The 16,278-nt window shown below is 38.9% G+C and overlaps 1 protein-coding gene across 4 annotated transcripts in view; it reads left to right on the top strand.

Annotated features, from left to right (window-relative positions):
• pola1 (polymerase (DNA directed), alpha 1) overlaps nucleotides 1-16,278 on the top strand; it is a 306,438-nt gene that overhangs the window by 127,941 nt on the left and 162,219 nt on the right. For all 4 annotated transcript variants that reach the window (XM_072260537.1, XM_072260535.1, XM_072260536.1 and 1 more), the window contains 4 exons: nucleotides 66-271; nucleotides 1,840-1,972; nucleotides 14,385-14,516; nucleotides 14,616-14,790. In XM_072260537.1, the coding sequence (XP_072116638.1) occupies nucleotides 66-271; nucleotides 1,840-1,972; nucleotides 14,385-14,516; nucleotides 14,616-14,790 (646 nt within the window). The remainder of the gene's footprint in view (nucleotides 1-65; nucleotides 272-1,839; nucleotides 1,973-14,384; nucleotides 14,517-14,615; nucleotides 14,791-16,278) is intronic.

A 16,278-nucleotide genomic window follows, 5' to 3' on the forward strand; every position in this document is an offset into this window, starting at 1 on the left:
GTATAGGCTAAAGTGGATCTAATGAGACAGTGTGAAAATGAGCTAACATGCTGTTGCTTTGGCAGGTCAAGAGTGAAGTAAATAAGCAGTACAAGCTCCTGGAGCTGGACATTGATGGTGTGTTTAAATCATTGCTGCTGCTGAAGAAGAAGAAATATGCGGCCCTTGTCATAGAGCCCACTGTGGATGGACGCTACGTCACAAAGCAGGAGCTAAAAGGACTGGATATTGTTAGGCGAGACTGGTGTGACCTAGCGAAAGAAACTGGAAAGTAAGGAACTGATTTTAAATAATATACCTTTCTTGTGTGCTTTTAAAACACGTTTTTGAAATGATGAGTACTAACTTCAGTGTATATGTACAATAAGCTCTCATCTCTGAGTCAGAACGTGTGGGTTTAAACCGCATTCAAGAAACTTCAGCTCTAAATCTTGTGTGATAATGCTGCACCTTTCATGATGCTGTTCTCTGTGGGGCTATTAAATTTAAGTCTTGTTTGTTTTCCATTTCTCTGCAGTTCCTATCCCCCACCACACCCTACCAGGTACTGTCTAAAGAGGATAAAAATAATTGTCTTCAGTAGTTCAATAGTTTTATTTAATATCAGAGAAATGTTTACAATATACATCCTGAAATTTTTATTCTTCGCAGACATCCACAAAAGCAGAAAAGTGTCCTAAGGAATGAGTGACAGTAAAAATGTTAGAACCCCAAAGCACCCTATCCCCCCAACGCTCCAGCAGCAGCAAAACAACGACTTTCCACCACCCTACCCACTTTCTCAAAAAAACATCAGCACCCTCCACCCACAAAGCAAGCAATAACAAAGCCCCCAAGGAAGACCCATGATCTGCAGTACAACAAAAACTAATTGTTCACCTGACATTTCAACATACCACAGACTTTCTTTCTCTCCCCTCTACCCCCCTCACTCCCCCAATAAAGGGGAAACAGTGCATCCCCTTTCACAGTGAGAGGGGAGATGTAATAAAACATCTCCCTGATTTACAATAAAGTCTGTTACAGCATTTATTTTTCTCGAAGTTCTCTGAATGGAGAACTGACAGCAAACTCTTCCCCACCACCAAGGGACGGAGAGAGAGAGAGCCCAATTGACTGAGTACAGAACCCCCAACAGCTGATCCACTGCTCCCAATGTTCTGTTTTCTCCCGCCACGCTTCAGTTGGTGGCACTGGCATAGAATCAGCCCATCCACAGGGCCGCAAGGGCGCACTTGTCTTCTAGGCCCTTGGGATTTTGAGCCCCTGGGAGTGGGTTTTACCACCGCAAAGAGCCGAGATCTGAGTGTCACTCCAGGTCAGGATCTTCAACAGAACCCTGAAAAGGAAAAAGAGAGACATCAAAGGTAGAAATTAAGCTGTTGCAGATGAAGGAGGTGCCATTGTAACTCCACCTCCATCTACATAACCTCACAAACGTTTATCCCTCTGGCAAAATACTGCTAAGGCCAATTATCTACTTTTTTAATATATTCATTCAGTGGATATGGGCTTTTCAGGCTGAGCCACCATTTATTTGTCCGTCCGCAGTTGACCTTGAGAATATGATGCAGAGCTGCTTTCTTGGACTGCAGCATTTGTTGAGATGTGGTTATACCCAAAATGCTTTCAGGGAGAGAGTTGTCTCTTCTCATTGCTGGGGGAAGGTTTACTTAGTTACGAGTATTATTCCATTATTACTTTGTGAAAAGTTTGTTTTGCTATCTCGGTATATGGATTGTTTGTTAACCATCACTAGATAAAGAAATATTTCTCTCTGAAATGCTTTGACTCTTTCAAAGAATGTGTTTTAGCTCTCATTTACTTTCTTTTTTGAAGCTATGTCATCAGTCAAATACTCTCTGATCAGCCACGTGACGCAATTGTAGAGAATATCCAGAAGAGACTAACTGAAATCCAGGAGAGTACTATGAATGGCAGTGTTCCTCAGAAATGCTTTGAAATTAACAAGGTAGGTTTCCTCTTAAGCTTTCTAATGAATGAATGTGGCTTGTAAGAGTATTCAACAATTCTGCATGGTTGGGATATTAGGATCCAACCATATGAAAACAACTGAGTTCACAAACATCAAATGATTCTCTATATTTGATTTTAATAGAATATGATGTCATGGGAAGGAGCAATTCAGCCTTTCCTTGTATGTTCTGACTGGAAAGGAAAAAGCCAACTTGATGTCGGTCCAGTTAGCATTGCTATATTAATATTTCTGAACTCTTCCTCCCTCTTTTGTTCTTTCTTTCTTTTCAAATCTTTTTATTGAATTAGTACACAAAGGTAAAACATGTAGAAACTAATACACTTGCGACATAAACTTACAAAAGATATTAATACACAAAAAAAAGTAGTACAAACAGTGCAGTTTAGTTATAAAATAACAAGATAATATAATAGTATACTAATTTTCCATATATATCAATAAAGAGAAGAAAAAACCCAAAAAAGGACCCCAAAAAAAACCCCACCGTGCAACTAACCTAAAAAGCAAAGCAATGAGCTAACTAGGTATCAAGTAGACTTAAACAACTTAAAATGATCACGTCCTCAAACCCGACCTCCATTAAAAACAGTTAAAAACCAAGAAGGGAATGTAAATATGGTCAAAGAGAGAAAAAAAGTTACATTAAATGAAAATGTTGAATAAAAGATCTCCAGGTCTGTTCAAATTTAACTGAAGTATCATAAAGATTACTTCTGATTTTTTCAACCAAAAAAATGTAGTTGGGGCATTAATCTCCTTCCAGTGTTGTAAAATACAATTTTTCACCATTAAAGTAAGAAATGCAATCATTCTACGGGCTGAAGGGGAAAGATTACTGGAAGTTTTAGGTAATCCAAAGATAGCAGTAATAGGATGGGGAGAAATATCTGTATTCAATACCTTTGAGATAATATTAAAAATGTCTTTCCAAAAAGTTTCCAAAGTAAGACAGGACCAAAACATATGAGTTAAGGAAGCTATCTCCCCATGACATCTGTCACAAAGAGGGTTAATATGAGAATAAAAACGAGCTAATTTATCTTTAGACATATGTGCTGTATGAACAACTTTAAATTGAATTAGGGAATGTTTGGAACAGATAGAGGAAGTATTGCCTAGTTGTAAAATATGCGCCCAGTCATCCGCCAAAATAGTGAAGCCCAATTCCTTTTCCCAATCTGACCTAATCTTATCGAATGGAGCTATTCTAAGTTTCATGATAGTATTATAAATAATAGCCGTTACACCTTTCTGACATGAGTTAAGGTTAATTGTAGTATCTAAAATATATGTAGAGGGTAACGCCGGAAAGGAAGAAAGTATGGTACTTAGGAAATTTCTAACTTGGAGATATCTAAAAAAAATGTATTCTTGGTAAGTTATATTTGTTAGGTAATTGTTCAAAAGACATAAGGGAGCCATCTAAAAATAAATCCAAAAACCATGATATACCATTGGTCTTACAAATTTGAAAGGCATGGTCCGTAGAAGAGGGGGGAAAGAATATGTTGCCTAAAATAGGAATCGCTAGCCCAAACTGATTAAGATCGAAAAATTTACGGAATTGAAACCAAATGCGTAAGGTATGTTTAACTATCGGGTTACAAACCTGTTTATGGCGTTTCAAATCAAAAGGAAGAGAAGAACCTAAAATGGAGCCAAGTGCATAACCTTGAGCAGATTGTAATTCCAATACTACCCATTTAGGAATGGATAGTGTACCTTGGTCAAGTAACCAAAATTTCATGTGTGGAATATTAATTGCCCAATAATAGGATCTAAAATTAGGTAATGCCAAACCTCCATTTCTCTTAGCTTTCTGTAGATGTATTCTACCCAGTCTCGGGTTTTTATCTTGCCAAATAAATGAAGAAATTTTAGAGTCAACTTTGTCAAAAAAGGATTTTGGAACAAAAATCAGTAATGCCTGAAATATATATAAAAATTTTGGCAGAATAAACATCTTAACAGCATTAATACGACCAATCAAAGTTAAATAAAGTGGAGACCATTTAAATGAAAGTTGTGTAATGTGGTCAGTTAAGGATAGGAAATTAGTCTTAAATAAATCCTTATGTTTACAGGTAATTTTAATCCCAAGATATGAAAAATGATTATTAAGCAATTTAAACGGGAGGTTCTGATATAAGGGAACTTGCTTATTAATCGGGAAAAGTTCACTCTTATTGAGATTTAATTTATAACCTGAAAAAAGACTAAATTGTGCTAATAAATCTAAAGCTGCAGGAATAGATTTTTGAGGATTAGAAATATATAAAAGTAAGTCATCAGCATAAAGTGATACTTTATGAGACTTTAAACCAGGAGTTATAACAATAATATTTGGAGATTCTCGAATAGCAACTGCAAGAGGTTCTAATGCAATATCAAATAATAAAGGACTAGAGGACAACCTTGTCTGGTACCTCGAAAAAGAGGAAAAAAGGGTGAATTTAAAGAGTTAGTACAAACTGAGGCCATAGGAAAATGATATAACAATTTGATCCAGGATATAAATTTCAGGCTGAAGTTAAACATTTCAAGCACCTTAAATAAGTAAGGCCATTCAACCCTGTCAAAGGCTTTTTCAGCGACTAGGGAAATGACGCATTCAGGATCTTTTTGTGACGGGGTATAGACAATGTTTAAAAGTGTACGAATATTATAAAAAGAATAACGATTTTTAATAAAACCCATTTGGTCTTCCGAGATAATAGAAGGAAGTGCTTTTTCTAGTCTGTTTGCTAATAATTTAGAAAAAATTTTAGAGTCAACATTTAACAAGGATGTTGGTCTATAAGATGCACATTGAGCAGGGTCTTTATCCTTCTTTAATATTACAGAGATCAATGCTCTATAAAAGGATTCGGGTAGTTTACCAAGTTTTAATGAGGCCACCAGAACCCTGAATAGCCAAGGGATTAATGAGGATGCAAAAAATTTATAAAATTCCACGGTGAACCCATCAGGACCAGGAGCTTTCCCCGGGTTCATAGAAAAAATAACATTCTTAATCTCATCAGTGGTAAAGGAAATGTCTAACATGGAAGATATATCATGTGAAATCTTAGGGAAATCTCGGTTATCTAAAAAGTCATACATATGTTTAGAATCTCGTGGAGACTCTGATTGATATAAGGAGGAATAAAACTCAAAAAAGGATTGATTAATCTCAGCTTGATCAAATGTTAGTTGATCTTTTTGATTATAAATCTGGTTAATTTGAAATTTAGTAGAGTTAGTCTTCAACTGATTGGCCAACAGCTTACCAACTTTGTCACTATGTATATAAAATTCGCTTCTTGTTTTCATTAATTGATTTGCAATAGAGGACGAAAGTAATAAACTGTGTTCCATTTGAAGTTCAGTTCTTTGTTTATACAACTTCTCAGAGGGAGCTGTAGCATATTTCTTATCAATTTCCTTAACCTTGTCCACAAGAACCAGCTCCTCCTCCTCCAACCTTTTCCTCAAAGCAGCAGAGTACGAGATGATCTGGCCACGAATATAAGCTTTAAAAGTATCCCAAAGGGTGTTCATGGATATATTCTCTGTACAGTTAATTGTAAAAAGGAGATCAATCTGTTCATTCATAAAGTTAACAAAATCCAAGTCCTGAAGCAACAGCGAATTAAATCACCATTGTCTATTATTTTGAGTATTGGCCAATATTTTCATAGAAAGCTTAAGTGGAGCATGATCCGAAATGGTTATAGAGTCATATTCACATTTAACCACTGAAGAAATAAGACGAGAGTCAATTAAAAAAAATCAATTCTTGAATAGGAATGATGAACATGTGAAAAAAAAGAGAAGTCTTTTTCCTGAGGATGCAAAAAGGCTAAATGTCCGTCGACCCGGAATCTGAGAGAAATGAGTTAATCAAGGTTGCAGATTTATTGGGTAGACTCCGTAAAGGAGCTGAACGGTCCAATAATGGGGATAAACAAGTACTAAGATCTCCGCCCCAAATTAGTGAAAACTCATTCAAATTCGGGAACAAATTAAATAGTGATTTATAAAATTCCGGACAGTCCGGGTTAGGAGCATAGACATTAACCAAAACTACCTTTTTATTAAAGAGTAAACCACTAACCAATAGAAATCTACCATTCGGATCAGAAATAATATTGTGTTGCACAAAAGTGATTGAGGGATCTATAAAAATAGAAACTCCTCGAATTTTGGCATTGGAATTCGAATGAAAGTGTTGATCCTTCCAGAGTTTAAAAAAACGTAATCTACCCCCCCCCCCACCCCCCCCACACATGGGTCGCTTGTAAAAATAGAATATGTGCTTTAAGTCTCCGGAATACTTTAAAGATTTTTTTCCTTTTTATTGGATGATTAAGACCGTTAGTATTCCAAGAGACAAAATTAATAGTAGACTCCATAATCCCTAAAGTCAACCCTCAAATAGAGGAGAATTGACAATAGGTTCGACCCACGAACCCGGAAAGGGAACAGAATAAACAAGAGATAACGGGAAAGAGAATGCGACAAATACTTCAATAATATAAGTAGCCCAAGAAGAAAGAAAAACTAAAAAGTGAAGCCCCCCCCACCCCTCCGCCCTGTGACCCCAAAGCTAAATCTAAGATAGACTAGCCAGAAAGAAGCAAGCACTAGATCTACCCCCATGACTTCCGATAGACGCTCACTAAAAAAAAGTGTATATATAAAAAGATCAGCTAAAGTTATAAAACGGTAAAGGAGTAAAAAAAAGTACACCAATTAAAACGAAAACGATATAATACAAAGAAAAAACAGGTACATATGAAGAAAACTGTTAACCTACAAGAGACCATATAATTAAACAAGAAAATGAAATATCAGCATAGACTAGCCAAGAAAACTACAAAAAGTACGTTTGAAAACCACAAAGATTAAGGCCTCCAGGGATGTGCGTAAAATGATGCTGTGGGAACGGCCACCCAGAATCCCCAGGGAAGAAGAAAGGAACGACACAGTTAAAAAAAAAAGTTTGGCAACCATATTAATTAAACCGAAAAAAAACATTTCTGCCCTCATATAAAGCAAAAGAAAAAAAATTAAACCCAACAGATTAACTGCCTCTGATCAAATAGAGATGATTTAATAGTGCGATTAGGATGTTGAAGGCAAATGTTGATCCAGGTAACTCTGGGCTTCCGACGGAGAGTCGAAAAAACGGGAAGACCCATCAGACAATCGAATCCTCAAACGTGCGGGATAAAGCAACACTGGTTTTAAATCCATCTTGTAGAATTCCGACATCACAGATCTGTAACGGACACGATGATCATGAACCTGTTTACTAAAATCCTCCACCAATGGAAAGCGGAGATCCGAGAAATCAATGTAACCTTTAGGTCGAGCAAAGTGAAGCAGCTTCTCCTTGTCTTGAAAATAATGAAATCGTAAAATAACATGCCGAGGTTTATCTGACTTAAACGAATGTAATGGGACTCTGTGAGCCCGATCCAATAGTGGTGGTTGATCAGGAAATAAGGTGGGAAATGAATCTTTTAAAAGTTGAGAGAAAAACTTTACAGGGTCATCAGATTCAGCAGCTTCACGAAGACCAATAATCCTTATATTCTACTGACGTATTCTGCATTCTAAGTCAGAATTTTTAAAGGTCAGAAAGTCAAGTTTTTTCTTCATTGTAGTAATTGTTTCCTCAATTTTCCCCATCTTGAGTTCATTCTGTTGCGTGGATACTTGGAGATTAGATATACTAGTCTGATGTTCCGTGATAGATGTTTTCATTTTATCAGTTTCATCGATGATTTTCTGCAGTTTAGATGAAATTTCCACACGAATCAGATCCGATATAGCTTGCATAGTTACTGCTGGTTCAATCGGAGGGGGGGTCGGTAACTTTTGGTCTAACCAGAGGTTTGCCGTCTTTCCCGTCCTTAGACATAGTGGACCTTAAAGGCATCCAAATATATAATAGCAATCTGCTGCAAGGTATTGTAAAAGTCGGAGCCTTAAAAGTTAGCTTAAATGTAGCTGATCATAGGATAAAGCTCAGTGGTAATGGAGCGAGTCAAGAACACGATTTCACTCCATGAGCTCTACCGGAAGTCTCCCCCTCTTTTGATGGTGATAAAGCAGCAAGTGCAATGTAGCAGCTATTTCTTTTAAGTGTTTCTCATCACATAGTTGCTATGTGATCAAAGATATGGACATGTTGGATGGAGAAAGGTAAGGTGTATGTTGCCCAGTATATTTCAGAGACATCGGCTGCTTCTCTGCAGTAATTCAAAGCTTATCAGGTAGGAAAGGATCTTAAATATTTTAGATAGTGACCTCAAAAAGAAAATCAGGATGTGTTCATTTAAGTTTACAGTTTGAGTTAAAAAGGGCATGTTTCAATGCTATATGACTAGCTTTCCTTTTCCTTTGCCAGCATCCCAGAATGTTGTTCTTATCTGACATATCAGCTCGAAATTAGCTTGTTCAAATGTAACTTCACCATGTTTCATCGAAGGTTGTCCTTATCAATACTTTTTTCCTTTTCAAATCTTATTATTATTATATTATTCAAAAATAACACGAGTACATCGAAGTAAGCAACACTTACAATGTCTCAAGGGGAAAAAAATATTATTTTAACAGAGTGAATGGCAGGCATTGAATCAATTGTTTACAGCATGTGCCGATAATGATAATATTGATTTTAACAAATGAGTAAATAATTCCTTGCTAAATGAAGAATGTTGGACTGGGATGTTATTTCATTTTTGAAGAGCTTCGTAAAATGCTGATAACAATTTTGTATAATATTTAGACCATCATTTAATACTTGTTTGTAGAAATGTTTATTTTGGCTAACTCTTGCTCTCAAAATGGCATTTTCAGTATAGGTTTGTTTGGAATAGTTACCATTCAGGTGAGGGACACACTTACATTGTAAATAAAGTTCAAGGATGCTTACTTTTGTGGAAAAAGGCACTATTGATAAAATTTTGGAAAATCGTAATTATTTTGCCAGCATTTCTATAATGATTTGTCTTTAAATAAAACAACTGAGGGTCTCTGTTGGTCAGAGTTGACAATGGATATTGCGTTCTAGCTGTCTAGATGCGCAAGTCTGGGCAGTACGATATGGAGAGCAAGCTGTTGCCCATGTACCAAGCTCCCCGTCTCTACGCAACTGATGACCCCAAAGGAATGGTAGAGACTGATACAATTTGGTACCAGAAGCATCACAGGAGTTGCCAGTCAATGTTGAACTGAATGTAGGACTGCCTTAGGGACTCCAAATCTGGATTTTTCCCTCGGGGTTTAATCCCAAAGCCTTCCCTATGACTGGGTATAGCCACAAGGCAGCAGAGGTTTGAGATCAGTTTTCCTTCTCCTAGATGAGCTGCCAACCATGGCTGACGAGCCCCATCTGCCTGAAGCAACTGGTTTTAAGGCTCCGGTAACCTGCCTGTGCCCCTACAGGCCAGGAGCTGGACTTGGTTGTCAGAGGCTACTTGAGGTGCACACCATTGGGAGCATTTAATCGGCAGGGGAGCTTGTCCCCATTACCATCCTTGGTTATAACAAACTTAAGGAACCAATAAAGCAACTACATACTTCAATATTTGTATAAATCCATATTGTTAAATTCATACCTTGTACTTCAAATTTCAGCTTGGGGTTCCGGCTTCAAAGAAATACCTGAATCAGATTAAATATCACTGGCTTATGTTGTGAAGTTTGTTGTTTTGTGGCAGCAGTACATAATAAAAAGCTATAAATTACAATACATATATGTAAAATAAATTAAATAAGCAGGGCAAAAAGAGAGCAAAACAAATAGTGAGGTGTGGTTCATGGGTTGATTGTCCATTCAGAAATCTGATGGCAGAGAGGAGGAAGCTGTTCCTGAAACGTTGAATGTGTCTTCAGGCTTCTGTAGCCTCTTGATGGGACCAACCCTGGTGATGAGGATCCCATCTGAGGCATCGCCTTTTGAAGGTATCCTCAATGCTGGGGAGGCTAGAGCCCAGGATGGAGCTGGCTGAGTTTATAACTTTATGCAGCTTTTCTGACCCTTTGCAGTAGCCTCTCCATACTAAATGGTGATGCAACCTATTAGAATCCTCTCCAAAAGAAATTTGCAAGAGTCTTTGGTGACATACCAGTCTCCTCAAACTCCTAATGAAATATACTCCTGTCATGCCTTCTTTGTAATTGCATCAATATGTCGGGCCCAGGTTAGATCTTTAGAGATGTTACACCCAGAAACTTGGAAACTGCTCACCCTTTCCCTCAATGAGGACTGGAGTGTGTTCTCTTGACTTCCCCTTCATGAAGTACACAATCAATTCCTTGCTCTTACTGATGTTGAGCACAAAGTTGCTATTATGACACCACTCAACCGGCTGATCTATCTCGCTCCTGTACACCACCTCTTCACCATCAGAAATTCTGCCACAATAGTCATGTCATCACCAAACCTGTAGATGTGTTTGAGCTGTGCTTAGCTGTACAGTTGTTAATGTAGAGAGAGTAGATCAGTGTGGGCATCCTTGAGGCGTGCCAGTGTTGATTGTCAGCAAGGTGGAGATATTATTTCTGATCTGCACTGACTGTGGTCTCCTGGTGAGGAAGTCAAGGATCCAGTTGCAGAGGGAGGTACAGACGCCCAGGTTTTGGAGCTTGCTGATTAGAACTGAGGGTATGATGGTGTGGAACACTGAGATGTAATCAATAAGCTGCAAACTGACATAGGCATTGATATTGTCCAGGTGATCCAAGGCCGGCAGAACCAGTGAGGTTGTATCTGCTGTAGACCTATTGTGCTTATAGGCAAATTGCAGCAGGTCCAAGTCCAGGTCCTTAGGCAGGAGTTGATTTGGGCCATAACCAACCTCTCAAAGCACTCCATCGCAGTAGATGCAAATGGGTGATAGTCATTGAGGCAGCTCACCCTGTTCTTGGGCACTGGTATGATTGTCATCTTTTTTGAAGCAAGTGGGAACCTCCAGCTGCAGCATTGAGAGTTTGAAGATGTCCTTGAACACTCCCACCAATTGGTTGGCACAGGTTTTCAATGCTCTTCCAGGTACACCATCAGGGTTTGATGCCTTGAGAGGTCACACCTTTGAGACAGAGATCACAGCTGCAGAGATTTGCATAAGTATAGTTTTATTCTGCCTTTCAAAGCCTGCATAAAAGGCATTGAGTTCACCTGCGAGTGAAACGTTACTTCCATTCATGATGTTAGGTTACACTTCGTTGGACATAATGACCTGCAAACCCTGATAGAGCTGGCATGCATCCGATTCTCTTAACTTTAATTGAATTGTTTTTTCGCCCTTAAATGGCCTTCCATAGGTTGTACCTGGATGACTGTATAGGTCTGGATAACTGGTCTTGAATGCCACAGATCTAGCCCTCAGCAGACTACAAATCTCCTAGTTTATTCACAGCTTTTGGTTTGGATATGTCATTGTGTTCTCGAATGCACACACTCACACACACAGGTCTTCATGAAGTTGGTGATAACTGTGGTGTATTCATTTAGATTCAAAGATGAGTACCTGAATATTGTTCAGTCCTCCCGATTCAAAGCAGTCCTGTAAGCACTCCTCTACCTCTCTTGACCTTGCTACCTTGATGCTCACCACTGGTGCTGCAGTCTGTAGTCTCTGCCTATACGCCAGGAGTAGAAGTGCAGCCAGGTGATCGGACTTTCCGGAGTGTGGGTGTGGGATGGCACGGTAAGCATTTCTGATGATATAACAGTGATCAAGTGGTTGCATAGCTAATAATGTTTATGATAAGGCCCTTCCCTTGGACAACATCAGTGGTGTGGAGAGGGGAGACTTGCAGCATGGGCAACTGCTGGTCTTCCATACAACCTTGCCCAGGCCTGCGCCCTGGAAAGTTTACAAGGTGCAAATCCATGGTCTCATGAGACTAACGGATGCCTATTAATTAATTAATATTTATGGTAGTTGTTCAGATACTTTAAGCTAGCCTTGTTGAAATCCCCTGCAATGATAAGAGTGTACTGTTTCATGTCTGTTAATCATGGTGCTCAGCTCCAGTGCCTTCCAGACATTGGCTGCCAAGATAGTGGTGGAAAACCCCCTCAGCAGATAAAATAGACTCGTTTGACTGTTAGATGTTTTAGGTCGGGTGAGCAGGATTTAGACAGAACTACAATGTCTATGCACCATGATAACTTAATCATAAAGGATACTTCATCTCTTCTACCTTTGAAAGACTGAGCTCTCCTGTCTTTGCAGAGAATAGTGAAGCCATCGGGCTAAAGTGCTGCATCTGAAATGCTGGGGGTGAGCTATGTTTCCATGAAGCAAAGTACACAGCAATCCCTGATGTCTACGATCAATCCTTAAAGCTTGTTCCTCTATTCATTGTGATCATAACTGATGAGATCATTGCTGTGGTTTCAGCTTTAACCCTTTATTTCTTGATTCTCTTAGTGTTCAGAAATCTGTCAATCTCTCAATGAACATGTATGTGACTGAGCTTCAACAGCATGTTGAAGTTGAGAATTCCATAGGTTCCTCGCTTTTGAAATTAAGAAAGTTATCTTCATCTCAGTCCTAAATAACCTAAACCTTATTTTCAAACTATGTCCCCTGTCCCGGGACATCTTGTGAAGAAATCCTCCTGTATCCAGTAGTTGACAGAGTCATTGATTCAGTCTTTGTAAAAATATAATCTTTCTAAAGTTCTTCAACAAGTCATCTTTTATTACGAAGTTGATGAGACTGACTGGAGCCAGAGTTGCTTCTGTGTACCAGTGTTCTAACTTCTCGGTCTCCCGATAGATCAATCATTAGTTTCCTGCAGATGCAATGACATCTTTTTATGTGCTTCTAGTTCTCTTGTGTGTGTTTTGATATCTTAAGGTATTTCTGGTCAGTCTGTAGCTCTGCTCGTGGCACTTTGTGTCAAATGAAAACAATTTGTAGTTGGGCTACACCACTAAAGCGATACTAACCTTGATTCTGCTGAAAGTCTGCAAGTGTACAAGTCTGCAACGGCAATCTATGATTAACAGACTGTGGTTTAAATTATTGAGTTGATGGGGAGGGTTCATCGGAAAATGGGCAACACTTACACTGAGTCTGCAGGGAGGTTAAATATAGCTTGTTTTTAATAAAATAGCTTCAGCTGTGATTTTAGAATAAAAACTTGTGAAACTAGTGTTTTGTAGCTTGCTGACAGCGATTTCACACAGATGTTACCCATCAGGTATCTTCAGCAGGATGTTATACAGCCTAAACTTAAAAGCAGCGCACAGTACACCCTTGGGAAGAAAGAGCTAATACTTAACTCCCCTACAGTATTTCTTGCCTTCATCTTCATCCTTCTGAATGTCTATCATCCATGTTTATTAATAAATAAATTGATGTCAGCTAAAGTGCAAAGTAACTTTTGTATGGAAAATTCTGTCCAACAGCACTGACTATCATTTAGATCAAGTAGATAGGCCTGGGCAGCTGAAAGCACAACCATCAACAGACCAAAGGCCATAATTCAGAAGAAAAGTTTTGGGCTGGTGAGGCATAAAATAGGGATGGATTTGACAGGAATAGAGGAAGCTAGAGAAAAGCCAGCTCTAATTGTGGACTGGAAAGGTTTGAGGTAGTGTAGAGTTGACAGGGAGTTGGGTATCAGTAGCCTCTGAAAAGAATCTAACTTTACATTTTTAGATTATGTTGCTAGGCAACAGAATCTGGATATAGAGGGCACCATGGATAAATCCTTGGGGGTTGATGGTCTATGTGGAGAGGAGTATTTGTTGGTGAAAGACGATGGTAAAAAGATTTTCATCAATGGAATATAGAAGGCATCCAAGTCACTGACCTAAAGCAAATGCTCCAAATCCAGAATAGCACACTCAAAATGTTGGAGAACTCAGCAAGTCAAACAGCATCTATGGAGAGGAACAAACAGTTGATGTTTCAGGCAGAGACTCTTCATCGGGGCCTGTCACCGATTGTGCATAGGTGAAGCAGAGTGAAAGATTTCCAGAGAGCCCATTCTAAACCTTGTTTTTAAATTACATAACATTAGGAAAGGTTAGCAATGCCAGTATTCAATGCCTCACCTGAATAAGAATGTAAGTGCCCTTGAATACTATTAAGTGTGACATTGACGTGGAGAGCCCTGCCATTGTGGTTTAGTAGTATTGCGCTAGCAGCACGATTCAAAGTTAGTCAGAAAAGCAGGATAAGATAAATTTACTCAATCTGGCATTGTCAAAGCACATAAGATGAGAGAATGAGTAACTGAAGTGCAATTTTGGATTTTATATATTTGGAACTTGGTTGGTGTGGACATACTACTTACTCCTTTTCATGGACATTATTGTTTGAATCATTTAAAATTGTTATTTTTACTTGTGTTTTCTTTACTACCTTAGGCTTTGACCAAGGATCCCCAAGATTACCCGGATAAGAAAAGTCTGCCTCATGTCCATGTTGCCATGTGGATAAATTCCCAGGGTGGACGCAGAGTTAAAGCTGGGGACACAGTCTCTTACATCATTTGTCAAGTAAGAAATGGAGAGACCATCAACCAAGTTATTCTTTACCAAAACAGGTTGAAGCCAATGTTAGCCCAGGTGATGAATGCTAACGATTTATTTCTTTAGGACGGCTCAAATCTCAGTGCCAGCCAGCGAGCCTACGCACCTGAGCAACTGCAGAAGCAGGAAAACTTGACCATTGACACACAATACTACCTTTCCCAGCAAGTGCACCCAGTTGTGGCTCGAATCTGTGAACCCATTGATGGGATAGACTCTACACTGATTGCTACCTTGTTAGGTAAGGTCTTCTTCTTCTTCTTCATGTACCTTGCGCATTGCACGCTTGGGCGACCATGGCTCTCCACATCGAACAATCCTATGCAGCGTCAATGATATCTCGCACACTTAGATCTGTTAGTTCTTTCACAGTGTCCATATATTTTCTCCTTTGCCTTCCTCTTCCATGTTTCCCAGGCATACTGCCTTCTAATGCAAGGCATTCTATTTCTCCCTTTCTGATGACATGGCCCAGGAATTTAAGTTTCCTCTCATTTAATATTCTCCTTAAAGATCTTTTTGTATGGGCACATTGGAGTACTGTCTCAATAGTTACCCTATCTCTATATGATATTTTCAGCATTCTTCTAAGAAACCACATTTCTGTTGCTTCTAAGTTTCTTTGGAGTTCTGGTGTTATAGTCCATGTTTCGGAAGCATACAGCAAGATTGACCAGATGTAACATTTTAGTAGCCTAAGCCTTGTTGTCATAGAAATATGTCTGTTGGTAAAAATGGGTTTCATTTTTTTGGAAGTGGCATTGCTTTTTCAATTGTAAGGTACTGTGCCTCGACCATAATAATAATTTAGTTTTACTCTGGTTAGAAATTGGGTCAATTCTTATTGGAAATGCTAGGTTTAACATGGAAATTGTGGCATTTAGCTTACAAAAAGGCAGAGAAGTTAAACAAAAATATTGTTTCAGTATTCATGAAAGAAGAATTTTAAAAAAACTCTTGTAAATAATGGAGAAGATCATATCTGATTGAATGAGGTTAAAAGAAATCAGCACTAGTAGAGAAAAATTAATATTGAAGTTAATGGGACCGAAAACAAATAAGTCTCCAGGACCTGATGAACTGCATTCCAAGGTCTTAAAAGAAATGTCAATGGAGATGTTTGATCTGAGAGTAATCCCCACAATAGGAATATGTCAAATTCGTCCCAGAATTTAAGGGAAGAAGAGGAAAACAGTTAACTTTCATATTGGAAGGGGAAATGCACTAATCTGCGATGGTAGCAGGATACAGTACTTGGAGAGTTCTTATTGGAATGGGAAATCATGTTCTACAAATTACAAATTTGCCGGAGCATTTTGCAATTTTGACTCTAACAATAACTAAGAGAGAACCAGTTGATGAGGTTTATTTGGAGAGTCTCAGCCTGATGAGCCAACTGTTTGTTTCCCTCCATTGATGCTGTCTAACCTGCTGACTTTCGGTTAAGATGGTGCCGAGCTACAATGTCTGTTGAGATCATTGCTTTGACATAGTTGTGTTTTTAGATTCATAGGGATAGTTTTGAGGGCAGTGTAGGGAGTTGGGGGTACAGGCTAGGGTTTTGGGATGAGGATGAAGGAAGTTAGAGGTCAGGGGGAGTAAATGAAGTGTCAGGGGGAAGGTGCCGGAGTGCTCTGCGGCAGGCCAGTCATCCATGTTGGATGGATCTCCGGTCAGCAGGTCCCTCTAGGTCAGTGAGTCCTGAGCCCGGATGTCCTTGTGGGCAGGA

The sequence above is a fragment of the Mobula birostris genome, chromosome 6 (genome assembly GCF_030028105.1).
Source record: "Mobula birostris isolate sMobBir1 chromosome 6, sMobBir1.hap1, whole genome shotgun sequence".
In the NCBI taxonomy this organism is placed as follows: domain Eukaryota; kingdom Metazoa; phylum Chordata; class Chondrichthyes; order Myliobatiformes; family Myliobatidae; genus Mobula; species Mobula birostris.